The 17444-nt window shown below is 43.2% G+C and overlaps 1 protein-coding gene across 3 annotated transcripts in view; it reads left to right on the forward strand.

Moving 5' to 3' along the window:
• prx (periaxin) overlaps positions 1-16775 on the forward strand; it is a 29847-nt gene extending 13072 nt beyond the window's left edge. Inside the window, exons 6-8 of one of the 3 annotated variants that reach the window (XM_062385611.1) lie at positions 114-9586; positions 9689-14224; positions 14752-16775. In XM_062385611.1, the coding sequence (XP_062241595.1) occupies positions 114-9586; positions 9689-14224; positions 14752-15038 (14296 nt within the window). In that variant the 3' untranslated portion in view covers positions 15039-16775. Of the gene's footprint in view, positions 1-113; positions 14225-14659 lie in introns of all 3 variants that reach the window. The other 2 variants (XM_062385612.1, XM_062385613.1) reach the window with 2 other exon arrangements.
• Positions 16776-17444: the final 669 nt, after the last annotated feature.

The following is a 17444-nucleotide window of genomic DNA, read 5'->3' on the forward strand; positions in this document are numbered from 1 at the left end:
TCGCAGTTACAGCAATACAATCTGAAGAGCTGCATTTCAAACACAGGATAATCTGATAAGTATGTTTTCAATTTATTTCTCATCCTTTCCCTTTCATTACACCCTTCTCCCAGGTTTCCTCGTATGAAATCAAAGGGAGGAAAAGTGGAAACAGAACGGATTGAGGGAAATACTTCTCCATCTGAGATTCCTGGAGCCAAAGTGAAAACCAAAGAAAAGGGATACAAATTTGGAATCACCTTTCCAAAGAGCAAACAAACAAAGTCCGGCTCAGCTTTGGAAACTGGATCTGTGGAGCTGAAGCCGCCGGGTGTGAACATCCAGCCACCAGCAGTGGACTTCAGCTTGTCTGGTAATAGAGACATGGAAGCACTCAAGTTTAATGTGCCGGACGTGGAGTTTGCTCCCTCTTCGGCTGAGGCCTCTTTGCCCACAGTGAAGGGAAAGGCAGATGTCAAAGCTCCAAAAATCAACATCAAGGGAGGAAGTGATGCAGCTGAAGGAAAAGGAGATGCAAAGCTCAGATTGCCAAAGCTGAAATTAGCCAAAGTTCGACTCTCACGTCATTCAGATGAAATAGATGGTGACATCAAGATCAAACCTGGAGGGGTGAAAATGCCCAGTGTTGACGTAACACCTCCAAAGGTAGGAATCAGGGGAGCGGGGGGGATTGGTCTCCCTGCAGCTCAGTTGGAGGGTGACCTCTCAGGAAAAGCTGCATCTATTCAAATTCCTTCTGTTGATATTTCTTTACCGAAAGTGAAGGGAAAGTCCGGCATTGACTTCTCACTCCCAGAGTATAAAGGAGCTGGGAAGACCACAATCAAAATACCAACTGTTGACCTCTCAATGCCGGATGCTGAGTTGGAAATGGACACCGGACGGAGAATGCCCGATGAGGTGGAGGGCACTTTCAAAGGGCCCAAAATCTCCATGCCACAGGTTGATATCTCATTACCCAAGATGGGATCAGTTGATGTGGATATGGAATGTCCAGAGGGTGGAGGGAAATTCAATCTACCTTCTGTTGACATCTCTCCACCAAAGGTGAAAATGGAGGGTGAAGATGTGGATATGGACTATTTTGTTGGTGGTGATGGGAAGTTCAAAATGCCTAGTTTTGACATATCTCTCCCAAATATGAAGTCACAAGAAGGAGACATAAATATAAAAGGACAAATGGTGGAAGCAGGCTACAAGTTGCCCAAAGTTGACTTGACCCTTCCCAAAGGCAAAGCCGGAACAACTAATATTGAAGGAGAAGGAACATTTAATATACCATCATTAGACATATCTCTCCCTAAAGTGAAGACAGGGGAGTTGGACGTCAACATTGTTGGCACTGACGTGAAAGGACATAAATTTGGATTGGTCACACCTGAAGTGGATGTGTCTTTACCTAAAGGCAACATTTCTGGAGACATAGAAGTCGAAGGACATGCTGGGAAAGGAGGAAAATTCAAAATGCCCACCTTCGATGTTTCTGTGCCCAAACTGAAACAACCAGAGGATCACATGAACATAGAGGTGCCCGGATATGAGGGGGGAGATAAGATCCAGATGCCATCTGTTGATATATCTCTGCCAGAAGGAAAGATGGGGGGTGACATTGAAATAGAGGGACCATCTAACAGAGGAGGGAAATTCAAAATGCCCTCACTTGATGTCAGACTTCCTAAGATGGGGACATCTGGAGCTGAGGTTGACTTGCAAGGATCTAAGTTCAAAGGGGGGGAAATCGAGGCACCATCAGTGGACCTTTCTTTACCGAAAGGTAAATCCAAAGGTGAGGTTGACGTAGACGGAAAGGGAGGCAAGTTTAAAATTCCTTCGTTTAATGTAGATCTTCCAAAAATGAAATTCCCTGAGGGTGAGGTTGTTTTGCAGGGATCTAAAGTTAAAGGGGGAAAGATAAACATGCCCACTGTTGATATCTCAGTCCCCCAAGGAAAGCTAGAGGGAGGTGGGAACATTGATGGTGGTGAATTAAAAGGAGGCAAACTTAGCATGCCCTCTGTGGACATTTCTCTCCCAAAAATGAAGCTACCCGAAGGAGAAGTAAAGCTAGAAGGCCCCGAACTTCCAAATGTTGACTTGTCGCTTCCCAAGGGAAACGTAGAGGGCAACATGGAGCTCGAGGGCAGCGGTGGTGGCGGAGCCAAGTTCAAGATGCAGACTTTTGACATCTCACTCCCAAAGATAAAAACAAAAGGAGAGGTTGACATTGAAGGGTCTGAAGTCAAAGGTGGAGCAAAGTTCAACATGCCATCACTGGACATCGCTCTTCCTGCCATGAAGTCACCACAGGGGGAGATTAAAGTCCAAGGTCCAGATTTTAAAGGAGGAAATATCCAGATGCCTTCTCTTGATGTGTCACTACCCAAGATCGAGTCCCAGGGAGGTGACATTGACATTGAAGGTCCACAGTTTAAGGTAAAGTCACCAGAGGCAGATTTAGACCTAAAGGGGACTGAGATTAGTGGAAAGATAGATATGGAAATACCATCTGGAAAAGGAGGCAAATTTAAGATGCCTTCATTTGATGTATCTCTACCAAAAGGGAAGTTGCCTGAGGGAAATATTGGCCTTAAGGGACCCTCAGCTGATATCTCCATCCCAAAAGGAAAAGCAGAGGCTGCCATTAAAACTAGAGGTAAAGCAGGACATTTTCAAATGCCCTCAGTCAATGTTTCTCTTCCTAAAATGAAATCAAAGCGAGGAGACATCAACATTGAGGGTCCAGAACTCAAACGTGGGGAAATTAGAATGCCAACTATTGACATTTCCGCCCCTCAAGGAACATTTGAAGGTGACATCAATGTCAAAGGTGAAGGAAAAGGTGGCAAGTTCAACCCGCCGTCTCTAGATGTCACCGTACCTACAGTCAAAATCCTTGAGGGTGATGTGAATTTTCAAGGTCCAAAAGTAAAAGGTCGAAAATTTGAAATGCCAAAAATCAACATAGAACTTCCCAAAGGTAAAGCACAGGGAGATATTGATATTGACATTCACTCTGGACGGGATGGTGATATTGAAATACCATCCTGTGATATTGGATTTCCTAAAGGAAAAGTCACAGGTGACGTACATTTTGAAGGTCCTGGAGGGAAAGGGGGTAAGATGAAGATGCCAAAATTTGATATTTCATTACCAAAAGTAAATTTTCCTGAGGGTGATGTCAAATTCAAAGGGCCGGACACCAAGGGCAGAAGGATTGAGATGCCGGACATTGATATTAAACTTCCAAAAGGGAAAGCTGAAGGTGACGTAAAGCCTATAGACCCTGAGATGAAAGGGGAAAAATTCAAAATGCCAAAATTGGATGTTTCTTTACCAAAAGTCAGTCTTCCAAAGGTTGATGCCAATGTGGAAGGACCAGACATGAAAGGAAAAATAGAAATGCCAACAGTTGATATCTCACTTCCAAAGGGAAAGCTGGATATGGATATTGACAGTGATGGGCACAGTGGCAAAGGAGGCAAGTTTCACATGCCCTCAGTCGATATCTCTCTTCCTAAAATCAAAGCTAAGGGAGTAGATATTCAAGGACCTGAAATCAAAGGGGACATGTCACTGCCTCAGATTAAGTCTCCAGAGGTAGATATCAGTCTTGAGGGTCCTGATGTTAAAGGAGGGAAGTTTAACTTGCCAACTGGTGACATCAAACTCCCTAAAGGAAAAGTCGAGGCTGACTTTGGTGTCGAGGGCCCTGAGGTGAAGGGTGGCAAGTTTAAAATGCCAAAATTTGATGTTTCTCTACCAAAAGTTAGTCTCCCAGAAGGAGATGTCGAAGTAAAAGGCCCAGACGTCAAGGGAGGGAAGATAAAGATGCCAGACATAGATATTTCACTCCCCAAAGGAAAAGCTGAAGGTGAGATAAAGGTTGAAGGCCCTGAGATGAAAGGGGGCAAATTCAAAATGCCCAAATTTGATGCTTCTTTACCAAAAGTCAGTCTTCCAAAGGTTGACGCCAATGTGGAAGGACCAGACATGAAAGGAAAAATAGAAATGCCAACAGTTGATATCTCACTTCCAAAGGGAAAGCTGGATATGGATATTGACAGTGATGGGCACAGTGGCAAAGGAGGCAAGTTTCACATACCCTCAGTCGATATCTCTCTTCCTAAAATCAAAGCAAAGGGAATAGATATTCAAGGACCTGAAATCAAAGGGGACATGTCACTGCCTCAGATTAAGTCTCCAGAGGTAGATATCAGTCTTGAGGGTCCTGATGTTAAAGGAGGGAAGTTTAACTTGCCAACTGGTGACATCAAACTCCCTAAAGGAAAAGTCGAGGCTGACTTTGGTGTCGAGGGCCCTGAGGTGAAGGGTGGCAAGTTTAAAATGCCAAAATTTGATGTTTCTCTACCAAAAGTTAGTCTCCCAGAAGGAGATGTCAAAATTAAAGGCCCAGACATGAAGGGAGGGAAGATTGAGATGCCAGACATTGACATTTCACTCCCCAAAGGAAAAGCAGAAGGAGAAATTGATATTGGAGGACATGCTGGTAAAGGAGGCAAGTTCCATATGCCCTCTATTGATATCTCTCTCCCTAAAATGAAGGCTAAGGGACCAGAGGTCAACATAGAATGTCCTGAAATTAAAGGGGGAAAAGTTCAAATGCCAGATATCGACCTTTCACTTCCCAAAGGAAAGGTTGATGCTGAGCTCAGCCGTGAGGGCCCTGAGGTAAAAGGAGGCAAATTGAAAATGCCAAAATTGAATGTATCACTTCCAAAGATGACCCTGTCAGAGGGAAGTGCCAAACTGGAAGGACCTGATGTTAAAGAGAATTTTGAAATGCCAAACATTGACATTTCCCTTCCTGAAGGAAAAGTAAAGGGAGAAGTTGAAATCGAGGGAGATGGTGACAAAGGGGGCAAGTTTCACATGCCCTCAATTAATATCTCTCTTCCTAAAATCAAATCAAAGGAAGCTGGTGTTGATATTGAGGGACCTGAACTTAAAGGTGACATTTCATTTCCAGAAGGAAAAGTTGAGGGTGACTTAAACGTTGAAGCCCCTAGGATGAAAGGGGGCAAATTCAAAATGCCAAAATTTGATGTGTCTCTACCAAAAGTTAGTCTCCCAGAAGGAGATGTCAAAATAAAAGGCCCAGACATGAAGGGAGGGAAGATTGAGATGCCAGACATTGATATTTCACTCCCCAAAGGAAAAGCAGAAGGGGAAATTGATATTGGAGGACATGCTGGTAAAGAAGGCAAGTTCCATATGCCCTCTATTGATATATCTCTCCCTAGAATGAAAGCTAAAGGACCAGAGGTCCACATAGAAGGTCCTGCACTTAAAGGGGGAAAAGTCCACATGCCAGACATCGACCTTTCACTTCCTAAAGGAAAAGCAGACATTTCACTGCCAGAAGGAAGTGTCAAACTGGAAGGACCTGAGGTCAAGGGAGGAAAGATGCCAGCAATACCAGCTGTTGACATATCTGTTCCACTGGGAAACTTGGAAGGAGATTTCAACATTCAAGGACCATCTGGAAAGGGAAAGATTGAAGGGCCAAAAATAAATCTCCCAAAGTTTGATTTTGACCGCAGCCTCCCTTCTGGTAAGAAAGACATTAGTCTTAAAATGGACACCAGTGGTCCTGATGCATCGGGAGATATGGTCATAAAACCAGCCAAGTTGAAGGTTAAGGGTGCAGACATTGAGACAGGTGGTGTTGAAGGTCCAGGTGCAGCACTAAAACTTCCCTCAGTCAAATTACCAACAGTTGATGTCAAAGCTCCAAAGGTGGATTTAGACTTTGGTCTTAAAAAACCCAAAGGGGACGATGTGGAAGTGGAGCTTCTGAAAGCAGAGGGAGGACGGCCTTCATCAGGGATCAGCTTTGATTTACCAGATGTATCCCTCAAAATGCCCAGTTTTTCTTTTCCCAAGTTTGGTGCAAAGTCCAAGAGTGGTGAATTAGAGATATCAGGGAAAGGCCCTAAGGCAGATGTTTCCCTCGTCCCACCACATGTGGAAGGAGAGATAAGAGCACCATCAGTAGACTTTGATGGGGATGGAAAGGTCAAGGTGAAGAAAACTAAAATCAAAATGCCTTCATTTGGAATATCCAAAAAAGATACAGATGTCTCTGTGTCTTGTCCTGATGTGGATGTTAAAGCTAAAAAAGGTCAAATTGATATTCCAAAACCAGAAATAAAATTTGAGAGCCCAGATGATAAATCAAAATACAAAGTAAAATTCCCGAAGTTTAAATTATCGTCACCAAAGGGTGGACTTCCAGAGGGAGAAGTTGATGCAAAACTGGAGGCAGAAGTTGAAGGAAAAGGGGGCTTCCATGCACCTGATGTCACTATCAAATTACCCAAATTCTCCATGCCAGGATTTGGCTCCAGGGAAAAAGATTTGGGGAAGCCACAAGGTGACCTTGGAGCTAAGGCCAAGGTCAAGATGCCCTCCTTTGAGATGTCGCTACCAGCAGCTAAAACTCCAGAGACTGAGGTTCTTCTCCCCAAAGCAGAAGTTGATGTTACAGAGGCTGATATCAAAGGTTATGAAGGAAACCTTAAAATTCCCAAAATGCCGATTGTTAACGTTTCTATTCCAAAAATAGACCTGGATCTATCCCTCCCAAAAGGAAAGTCCCAAAAGATCGAAATGCCAGAAGTGGAATTAAAAGCAGGTGAAGGAAAATTCAAAATGCCTCACATAACAATGCCAGATGTTGACCTCTCTCTGCCAAAAGGAAAGATTGAAGGTCCAGAAGTTGAAATGGAGGGAGGTACAGGAGGCAAATTCAAGATGCCCCATCTCAGCATACCTTCTGTTGATATTTCACTTCCCAAAGGAAAGATTGAAGGTCCAGAAGTTGAAATGGAGGGAGGTACTGGAGGAAAGTTCAAAATGCCTCATATGAAAATGCCAAATATTGACCTCTCCCTGCCCAAAGGAAAGATTGAAGGTCCAGAAGTTGAACTGGAGGGAGGTTCCGGAGGAAAGTTCAAAATGCCTCATATGAAAATGCCAAATATTGACCTCTCCCTGCCCAAAGGAAAGATTGAAGGTCCAGAAGTTGAAATGGAGGGAGGTTCCGGAGGAAAATTCAAGATGCCCCATTTCAGCATACCCTCTGTTGATATTTCACTTCCCAAAGGAAAGATTGAAGGTCCAGAAGTTGAACTGGAGGGAGGTACCGGAGGAAAGTTCAAGATGCCTCATATGAAAATGCCAAATGTTGACCTCACTCTGCCTAAAGGAAAGATTGAAGGTCCTGAAGTTGAACTGGAGGGAGGGACCGGAGGAAAATTCAAGATGCCCCATTTCAGCATGCCCTCTGTTGATATTTCACTTCCCAAGGGAAAGATTGAAGGTCCAGAAGTCGAAATGGAGGGAAGTACTGGAGGAAAGTTTAAAATGCCTCATATGAAAATGCCAAATATTGACCTCTCTCTGCCTAAAGGGAAGATTGAAGGTCCAGAAGTTGAATTGGAGGGAGGTACCGGAGGAAAGTTCAAAATGCCTCACGTAAAAATGCCAAATATTGACCTCTCTCTGCCTAAAGGGAAGATTGAAGGTCCAGAAGTTGAATTGGAGAGAGGTACTGGAGGAAAGTTTAAAATGCCTCATGTGAAAATGCCAAATATTGACCTCTCTCTGCCTAAAGGGAAGATTGAAGGTCCAGAAGTTGAAATGGAGGGAGGTTCCGGAGGAAAATTCAAGATGCCCCATCTCAGCATGCCTTCTGTTGATATTTCACTTCCCAAAGGAAAGATTGAAGGTCCAGAAGTTGAACTTGAGGGAGGTACCAGAGGAAAGTTCAAAATGCCCCATATGAAAATGCCAAATATTGACCTCTCTCTGCCTAAAGGGAAGATTGAAGGTCCAGAAGTTGAATTGGAGGGAGGTACCGGAGGAAAGTTCAAAATGCCTCACGTGAAAATGCCAAATATTGACCTCTCTCTGCCTAAAGGGAAGGTTGAAGGTCCAGAAGTTGAATTGGAGAGAGGTACTGGAGGAAAGTTTAAAATGCCTCATATGAAAATGCCAAATATTGACCTCTCCCTGCCCAAAGGAAAAATTGAAGGTCCGGAAGTTGAAATGGAGGGAGGTTCCGGAGGAAAATTCAAGATGCCCCATTTCAGCATGCCCTCTGTTGATGTTTCACTTCCCAAAGGAAAGATTGAAGGTCCAGAAGTTGAACTTGAGGGAGGTACTGGAGGAAAGTTCAAAATGCCTCATATGAAAATGCCAAATATTGACCTCTCTCTGCCTAAAGGGAAGATTGAAGGTCCAGAAGTTGAATTGGAGAGAGGTACTGGAGGAAAGTTTAAAATGCCTCATATGAAAATGCCAAATATTGACCTCTCTCTGCCTAAAGGGAAGATTGAAGGTCCAGAAGTTGAATTGGAGGGAGGTACCGGAGGAAAGTTCAAAATGCCTCACGTGAAAATGCCAAATATTGACCTCTCTCTGCCTAAAGGGAAGGTTGAAGGTCCAGAAGTTGAATTGGAGAGAGGTACTGGAGGAAAGTTTAAAATGCCTCATATGAAAATGCCAAATATTGACCTCTCCCTGCCCAAAGGAAAAATTGAAGGTCCGGAAGTTGAAATGGAGGGAGGTTCCGGAGGAAAATTCAAGATGCCCCATTTCAGCATGCCCTCTGTTGATGTTTCACTTCCCAAAGGAAAGATGGAAGGTCCACAAGTTGAATTGGAGGGAGGTACTGGAGGAAAGTTTAAAATGCCTCACGTGAAAATGCCAAATATTGACCTCTCTCTGCCTAAAGGGAAGGTTGAAGGTCCAGAAGTTGAATTGGAGAGAGGTACTGGAGGAAAGTTTAAAATGCCTCATATGAAAATGCCAAATATTGACCTCTCCCTGCCCAAAGGAAAAATTGAAGGTCCGGAAGTTGAAATGGAGGGAGGTTCCGGAGGAAAATTCAAGATGCCCCATTTCAGCATGCCCTCTGTTGATGTTTCACTTCCCAAAGGAGAGATTGAAGGTCCAGAAGTTGAACTTGAGGGAGGTACTGGAGGAAAGTTCAAAATGCCTCATATGAAAATGCCAAATATTGACCTCTCTCTGCCTAAAGGGAAGATTGAAGGTCCAGAAGTTGAAATGGAGGGAGGTTCCAGAGGAAAATTCAAGATGCCCCATCTCAGCATGCCTTCTGTTGATATTTCACTTCCCAAAGGAAAGATGGAAGGTCCACAAGTTGAATTGGAGGGAGGTACTGGAGGAAAGTTTAAAATGCCTCATGTGAAAATGCCAAATATTGACCTCTCCCTGCCCAAAGGAAAGATTGAAGGTCCAGAATTTGAAATGGAGGGAGGTTCCGGAGGAAAATTCAAGATGCCCCATTTCAGCATGCCCTCTTTTGATGTTTCACTTGCCAAGGGAAAGATTGAAGGTCCAGAAGTTGAACTGGAGGGAGGTAACGGAGGAAAGTTCAAAATGCCTCATATGAAAATGCCAAATGTTGATTTTTCTCTGCCTAAAGGGAAGATTGAAGGTCCAGAAGTTGAAATGGAGGGAGGTTCCGGAGGAAAATTCAAGATGCCCCATCTCAGCATGCCTTCTGTTGATATTTCACTTCCCAAAGGAAAGATTGAAGGTCCAGAAGTTGAAATGGAGGGAGGCACAGGAGGAAAGTTCAAAATGCCTCATATGAAAATGCCAAATATTGACCTCACTCTGCCTAAAGGAAAGATTGAAGGTCCAGAAGTTGAAATGGAGGGAGGTTCCGGAGGAAAATTCAAGATGCCCCATTTCAGCATGCCCTCTGTTGATATTTCCCTTCCCAAAGGAAAGATTGAAGGTCCAGAAGTTGAAATGGAGGGAGGTTCCGGAGGAAAATTCAAGATGCCCCATTTCAGCATGCCCTCTGTTGATATTTCACTTCCCAAAGGAAAGATTGAAGGTCCACAAGTCGAAATGGAGGGAGGCACCGGAGGAAAATTCAAAATGCCTCATATGAAAATGCCAAACGTTGACCTCTCTCTGCCTAAAGGGAAGATTGAAGGTCCAGAAGTTGAAATGGAGGGAGGTTCCGGAGGAAAATTCAAGATGCCCCATATAAGCATGCCCTCTGTTGATGTTTCACTTGCCAAAGGAAAGATTGAAGGTCCAGAAGTTGAACTGGAGGGAGGTACCGGAGGAAAGTTCAAAATGCCTCATATGAAAATGCCAAATGTTGATTTTTCTCTGCCTAAAGGGAAGATTGAAGGTCCAGAAGTTGAAATGGAGGGAGGTTCCGGAGGAAAATTCAAGATGCCCCATCTCAGCATGCCTTCTGTTGATATTTCACTTCCCAAAGGAAAGATTGAAGGTCCAGAAGTTGAAATGGAGGGAAGTTCCGGAGGAAAATTCAAGATGCCCCATTTCAGCATGCCCTCTGTTGATATATCCCTTCCCAAAGGAAAGATTGAAGGTCCACAAGTCGAAATGGAGGGAGGCACCGGAGGAAAATTCAAAATGCCTCATATGAAAATGCCAAACGTTGACCTCTCTCTGCCTAAAGGGAAGATTGAAGGTCCAGAAGTTGAAATGGAGGGAGGTTCCAGAGGAAAATTCAAGATGCCCCATCTCAGCATGCCTTCTGTTGATATTTCACTTCCCAAAGGAAAGATTGAAGGTCCACAAGTTGAATTGGAAGGAGGTACTGGAGGAAAGTTCCAAATGCCTCATATGAAAATGCCAAATATTGACCTCTCCCTGCCCAAAGGAAAGATTGAAGGTCCAGAAGTTGAATTGGAAGGAGGTACTGGAGGAAAGTTCCAAATGCCTCATATGAAAATGCCAAATATTGACCTCTCCCTGCCCAAAGGAAAGATTGAAGGTCCAGAAGTTGAAATGGAAGGAGGTTCTGGCGGAAAATTCAAGATGCCCCATTTCAGCATGCCCTCTGTTGATGTTTCACTTCCCAAAGGAAAGATTGAAGGTCCAGAAGTTGAACTGGAGGGAGTTACCGGAGGAAAGTTCAAAATGCCTCATGTGAAAATGCCAAATATTGACCTCTCCCTGCCCAAAGGAAAGATTGAAGGTCCAGAAGTTGAAATGGAGGGAGGTTCCGGAGGAAAATTCAAGATGCCCCATTTCAGCATGCCTTCTGTTGATATTTCCCTTCCCAAAGGAAAGATTGAAGGTCCACAAGTCGAAATGGAGGGAGGCACCGGAGGAAAATTCAAAATGCCTCATATGAAAATGCCAAACGTTGACCTCTCTCTGCCTAAAGGGAAGATTGAAGGTCCAGAAGTTGACCTGGAGGGAGGTACTGGAGGAAAGTTAAAAATGCCTCATATGAAAATGCCAAATATTGACCTCTCCCTGCCCAAAGGAAAGATTGAAGGTCCAGAAGTTGAAATGGAGGGAGGTTCCGGAGGAAAATTCAAGATGCCCCATTTCAGCATGCCTTCTGTTGATATTTCCCTTCCCAAAGGAAAGATTGAAGGTCCACAAGTCGAAATGGAGGGAGGCACCGGAGGAAAATTCAAAATGCCTCATATGAAAATGCCAAACGTTGACCTCTCTCTGCCTAAAGGGAAGATTGAAGGTCCAGAAGTTGAAATAGAGGGAGGTTCCGGAGGAAAATTCAAGATGCCCCATCTCAGCATGCCTTCTGTTGATATTTCACTTCCCAAAGGAAAGATTGAAGGTCCACAAGTTGAATTGGAAGGAGGTACTGGAGGAAAGTTCCAAATGCCTCATATGAAAATGCCAAATATTGACCTCTCCCTACCCAAAGGAAAGATTGAAGGTCCAGAAGTTGAAATGGAAGGAGGTTCCGGAGGAAAATTCAAGATGCCCCATCTCAGCATGCCTTCTGTTGATATTTCACTTCCCAAAGGAAAGATTGGAGGTCCACAAGTTGAATTGGAAGGAGGTACTGGAGGAAAGTTCAAAATGCCTCATGTGAAAATGCCAAATATTGACCTCTCCCTGCCCAAAGGAAAGATTGAAGGTCCAGAAGTGGAAATGGAGGGAGGTTCCGGAGGAAAATTCAAGATGCCCCATTTCAGCATGCCCTCAGTTGATATTTCACTTCCCAAAGGAAAGATTGAAGGTCCAGAAGTCGAAATGGAGGGAGGCACCGGAAGAAAATTCAAAATGCCTCATATGAAAATGCCAAATATTGACCTCTCTCTGCCCAAAGGAAAGATTGAAGGTCCAGAAGTTGAAATGGAGGGAGTTACAGGAGGAAAACTCAAGATGCCCCATCTCAGCATGCCATCTGTTGATAGTTCACTTCCCAAAGGAAAGATGGATGGTCCAGAAGTTGACCTGGAGGGAGGTTCTGGAGGAAGGTTCAAAATGCCTCATATAAAAATGCCAAATATTGACCTCTCTCTGCCCAAAGGACAGATTCAAGGTCCTGAAGTTGAACTGGAGGGAAGGACCGGAGGAAAGGTCAAAATGCCTCATATGAAAATTCCAAATATTGACCTCTCCCTGCCCAAAGGAAAGATTGAAGGTGCAGAAGTTGACCTGGAGGGAGGTACCGGAGGAAAGTTCAAAATGCCTCATATGAAAATGCCAAATATTGACCTCTCTCTGTCCAAAGGAAAGATTGAAGGTCCAGAGGTGGAGCTCAAAGGAGAGGGTGGAAAATTCAAGATGGCACATCTCAACATGCCGTCTGTTGATATGTCACTTCCCAAAGGAAAGATTGAGGGTCCTGAAGTTGAGTTTGAGGGAGGTACCGGAGGAGGAAAATTAAAAATGCCACATTTGAAAATGCCCTCAGTTGATATTTCACTGCCCAAAGGAAAAATTGGCAAAATTGAAGGGGCAGAGGTGGACATGGAGGTAGAGGGAGACAAATCTAAAAGGCAACAAGTGTCAATGCCAACTGTTGAGGCTGGAGGGAAAATTCTATTACCACCAGTCTCGTCGATAGATGTAGAAATTGATGCGAACTCTAGTAAACCTAAAAACGACTCGGGGGAAGTTGATTTGCATGTTGAAGGAGAGCACAAGGGTCTTAAACTCAAAATGCCAACAATAGATATCAAAATTCCAAAAGGAGACTTAGAGCTTGATATAGGATTCAGAGGAGGGGATAAAACTGACAGGAAAAAAGTTGAACTTCCTGACTTGGACATCAACACAGCAGGAACCAGCAGCAAAGTCAAAGGGCCTAAAGTCAAAGGAACAAAATTCAAGATTGGAATGGCAAAAAAGAAAACTGGCAAAGATCTGACAGAGAACAAACATGGACGCAAGGTCAAAGAAGGACTTGAGTGTGAAGTTGAAGTTGAAACTCACAATGGACATAAAGAGGGCAAAGATCGTATGAACATAACCGTGCCAGAGGTTACAGTACCAGGTGTTAGTATGAGCACCAGACAAGGTTCAGCCAACCTAGAAACAGGGGGAGCGTTTGAACTGTCATCACTGAGTGCAGAAATCAAAGTCCCCAGGATTCCAGACATAGATTTTGATATTGGTACATCACAAGATGAAGATGTTGATAAAACAGAAAAAGGAAAGAAAATAAAAATCCCAAAGTTTGGTGTCGCGTTACCCTCCCTTTCCTCCCCTGAGAGAAGAATCTATGGGCCAGAAGTTCAGTATGAGGGCCCTAAAATGCCCAAAGTAAAGAAAGCTGTTTTTGTCTTGGTAAATCCTTCTCAAACAGATGAACCTGCTACTTGCACAGGGCTGCTGCAGGGGGCGACAACAGCTGAGATCGATACAGAGGACGTCAAAGTGAAGTTACCCAAAATCAAAATGAAGCCAACCTTTGGGAAGACAAAAGATAAATCAGCTGCTGCAAGCACAGAGAGAGAGGGGTGGAGAGAGGAGAAGTCAAAGGGAGGGAAGGTAAAAATGTCCAAAGTGTCATTTTCTCCTGGAAAATCTGGGTCACTGGATGTCAATCTCAAGGGAGACGGTTCAAGTTCAAGTCTCAACGGTGAAGACGTTGCAAGTCCTCACAAGGACGACAAAGGGACAATCACTGGTAAAATCAAACTCCCAAAGGTGGAGTTCACCAGTCCATATGGAAAGATGGCTGCTGGGGAGGGAGACACTGAAACGAGTGTGTTTTCAAAGGAAGTGGTGACATCTCATGCCAGAACAGAAATGCTGGACAGGGACAGCTCGGAGTCTCCTGGTGGATCCGCCGCGGAGTTCAGCTCGACCAAGGTCCGTGTTTGGAGTGAGGTGGACAGCAAAAGTGCAGAGTCTGAAGAAAGAGAGTCTTCCTCCTGGTTCAAGGTCCCAAAGTTCACCCTGAAGCCGCACTCCAAAGGTAAGGCCAATGATACTTTCATCTTAGGCAACAGGATATTTGTGAAATGGATGCTGACTGAACTGAGTTGCTTCAGTAGGTGCTGGTCTCACATATTTCAGCCTTGGAGCCCTAATGAGAAAATTAGGAAATTTTGAGCAACACCATAAATGACTTAATGAGTAAACGATGGCCGACGGGTTGATCTGGTGCACTTGTAGTATCCAGGTCAAGCACTGGAAGAATAAACCATGGTTCTTCAAGTACAGAACTCTGACTAACTAACTCATGTTCCAAATATGTAATACGGATATTCTTTAATCTCCACATTACCATATGTTCAGTTGCAAAATACTTGACATTATACATAATTTATCCTTTAACCTTTGATGTTTTCCTGTTTTTATTCCATAAATTATTAATATATCATCTCCCATTTTATCTCTGCTACCCAAGACTAAGTTTCCTTTCCTCTCTTCCACTCCTCCCTCTTGATTTCTCCACCTATCCTCCTCTGCCTGTCCTTGTCTCCTCTCCTTCGGCCCCAGGCTTCCTTCGGATAACCCCTGAGGGTTCTCCTCAGGCCATGAGGAAGGGGGAGTTGGGAGGTGAGGCCGACGTGCTGGGATCCTTCTGCCTCCACACCTCAGGGATGGACTTCACCACCCTGGAAAGCTCAGAGGAGCTCCAGGTGTCCTCCACCGAGTCGGAAACTCTCACCACGGTGACCAAGACCACCCGAGTCACCCAGTGTTTGGTTTCTACTGAAACACGAACAGGTGAATCCTCGACCACCGTGACGACAACCGAGCAAGAGTCAGACTTCAAACACTGAGGACGCTGTCATGATTTCTTCGACATCTTTTCGATTGTTTTGTTTTTCTTTGGTGAGGTTGCAGTGTTCTCGTTAAGCTCCGCCTGCAACGTGGCAAACCTCTCTTAAAGAAAAGTTTTTACATTATATTTCAATAGGTTAAGTATGAACGTGATGAAAAGCAATGACATTTCATCTACCAGCAATATTGTTACTATTATATCACATATTCTACCTTTTTTTCATTTTAAATGTGGCTGTTATTTTGTTCAGTTAGTTTAGTCCTGATTATTATTGGATTTCGTTTGGTTTTTAAAGGTTTCACTCTGAATGTAAACATGTCAGATTGCTTCTTTATTTATTGTTGTTTGTGTGTGTTCACAAAACGCTGGAATGAGTCATTGTCTTACATCAGCTTCATGGATTTGACCGTGATTTTATGATTAGTTCAAAGTAATTCATTTTGAACCACGACAGCACAGGCCAGAGTAATATTTATGTAAATATGACTTTATTTAAATTGCTTTTTTGAAGCGGTAGCCCTTCAATCTGAAATGTAATTATTTTCATATTCACCAGAGTCAGGAGTGGAAGTTATATTGTTTTTTGACATGATAACACATTTTGTTTGTCTTGAAGGAAAAGTGTGAGCTTTTTGGGATCATGGCTTGTTCTCATTTTCTGCCATAGTTTTTATATTTGACTCATTTAGCTGGTGCTGCTACCCAGAGATAGTCCCAGTGAGTGAGCAGGACACTCTGCGCTCTATCTGCTTTGGGGATCAAACCTGTGACCGCCTGGTTGAAGGTTGCTCTCTAACATTTAAGCCAACCTGCTGCTAATCAATTATATGTATTTACTGTACACTGCCAGATAAAGACACCACTGTATATTAAATATACACCTCCTGAGTGATGTTGATGTTTTGATGACAGCAGACTGGGAGGCTATTTTGGGTTCTATGGGTAAATGCTATTGCTTAGGTAAAGATATATATAAATAAACCTCTAAAAATGATATCACTAAGGCTGCTACAATGACACACAGGCTAAGGAGTGGCAAGCCTTCCGCTTTTTACAAAGGCCATCACATAAAAAAGTAAAACTATAGACAGAAGAGAGAGGATCAAAAATAAGAAATATAAAAATATTCTTAATAATTCCTGTTTTTTCTATGAAAATTTCCAAGAATGACAACAGAGGTTAACTTGCAGTTCAAATTACAGATATATAATTATTTTATTCAGTTCCTTTACCCCTTACTTTTCAGGTGCATCCTCCATTTAAAAAAAAAGTTGCTTTGAGGGAGAAAATGTTGTCTTTTGAATATTTATTACATATTTAAAGTTTCACTAGCAAATGCAGTACAACTTACCTTTGAAAAGTATAAATTTGCAACATTACTTATTTAGACATTTACAAAATGTGGCATTAATCTGATGAATAAAAACTACTATTCACGAGAATGTGAAACATTTGAGAATGACGACTTTATCACCTGGTTTATTGACTCAGTTGGTAGAAGGAATGAAATCATGTGATAAAAGAAGTCCTGACGAAAGAGTTCAGTGACACGTGGAGGTGACGCACACCGAGTAGCTTCTGTGTCTATGAAGATTTTACATTTTCTGGTTTAATCAAGTCTTCACATTTCTTTCTAGATTATAAGGGTTTCAGTGCCAAGTGTTTTTGTCAAAGCTGCATTGGAAAGAATGTTGGTTAAGATGTTTCATCAATAAAATAATATTCACTCGAAAAATGGTTCAAATGATTGTTGACTCGTGTCTCGACCTTCACACCGACTGAAAGCAGCTTTCAGCTCGTTGTCGTTTCCTCAGGTTTTCATTGTCATCAAAAAGAGTCAAAGAAAGAATAACGTTTAGGTTAAACTCAAAGGACTGAAACCCACACACATTGATCATAAAAAATGATAAATCAGAACAGAGATGTGATGATGCAGTGGACACGGTTTAACAACACGGGACAGTTGAGGACTGAAGAGACGAAGCCTGGTTTGACAAATCTGGATTTCTGCTGAGGCTGCAGAAAGTGCAGGGCTCAGAATTTGGCAACAACACCATGAATCTATAGATCTGAGCTGCTATTAGTGCATTGTACATTAAATATAGAAACTGGTGTCCACACAGCAAACACAGCAAGATGATCCTTATTCTTCCCTTTTTAAATTCAACTTAAATCAGTCTCCGTGCAAAAGAAGAGAGAGAAAACTGCTGCAGTTCAGAGACACAGAAAGAAACAGGTGAACCCAAATCTGCCTGAAGAGGAGGAGAGAGTGATAAACTATTCACATGGTGCATGACGTCATCCCATTGTATGTGTGTGTGTGTGTGTGCGTGTGTGTGTTCCCATCTACTCATCTGCTGCTGTGATGATGCTGTGCGACGTAGGCTTCAAGGGTGTGTGTCTG

This window comes from Platichthys flesus, chromosome 4 (assembly GCF_949316205.1).
Source record: "Platichthys flesus chromosome 4, fPlaFle2.1, whole genome shotgun sequence".
Taxonomy (NCBI): Eukaryota; Metazoa; Chordata; class Actinopteri; order Pleuronectiformes; family Pleuronectidae; genus Platichthys; species Platichthys flesus.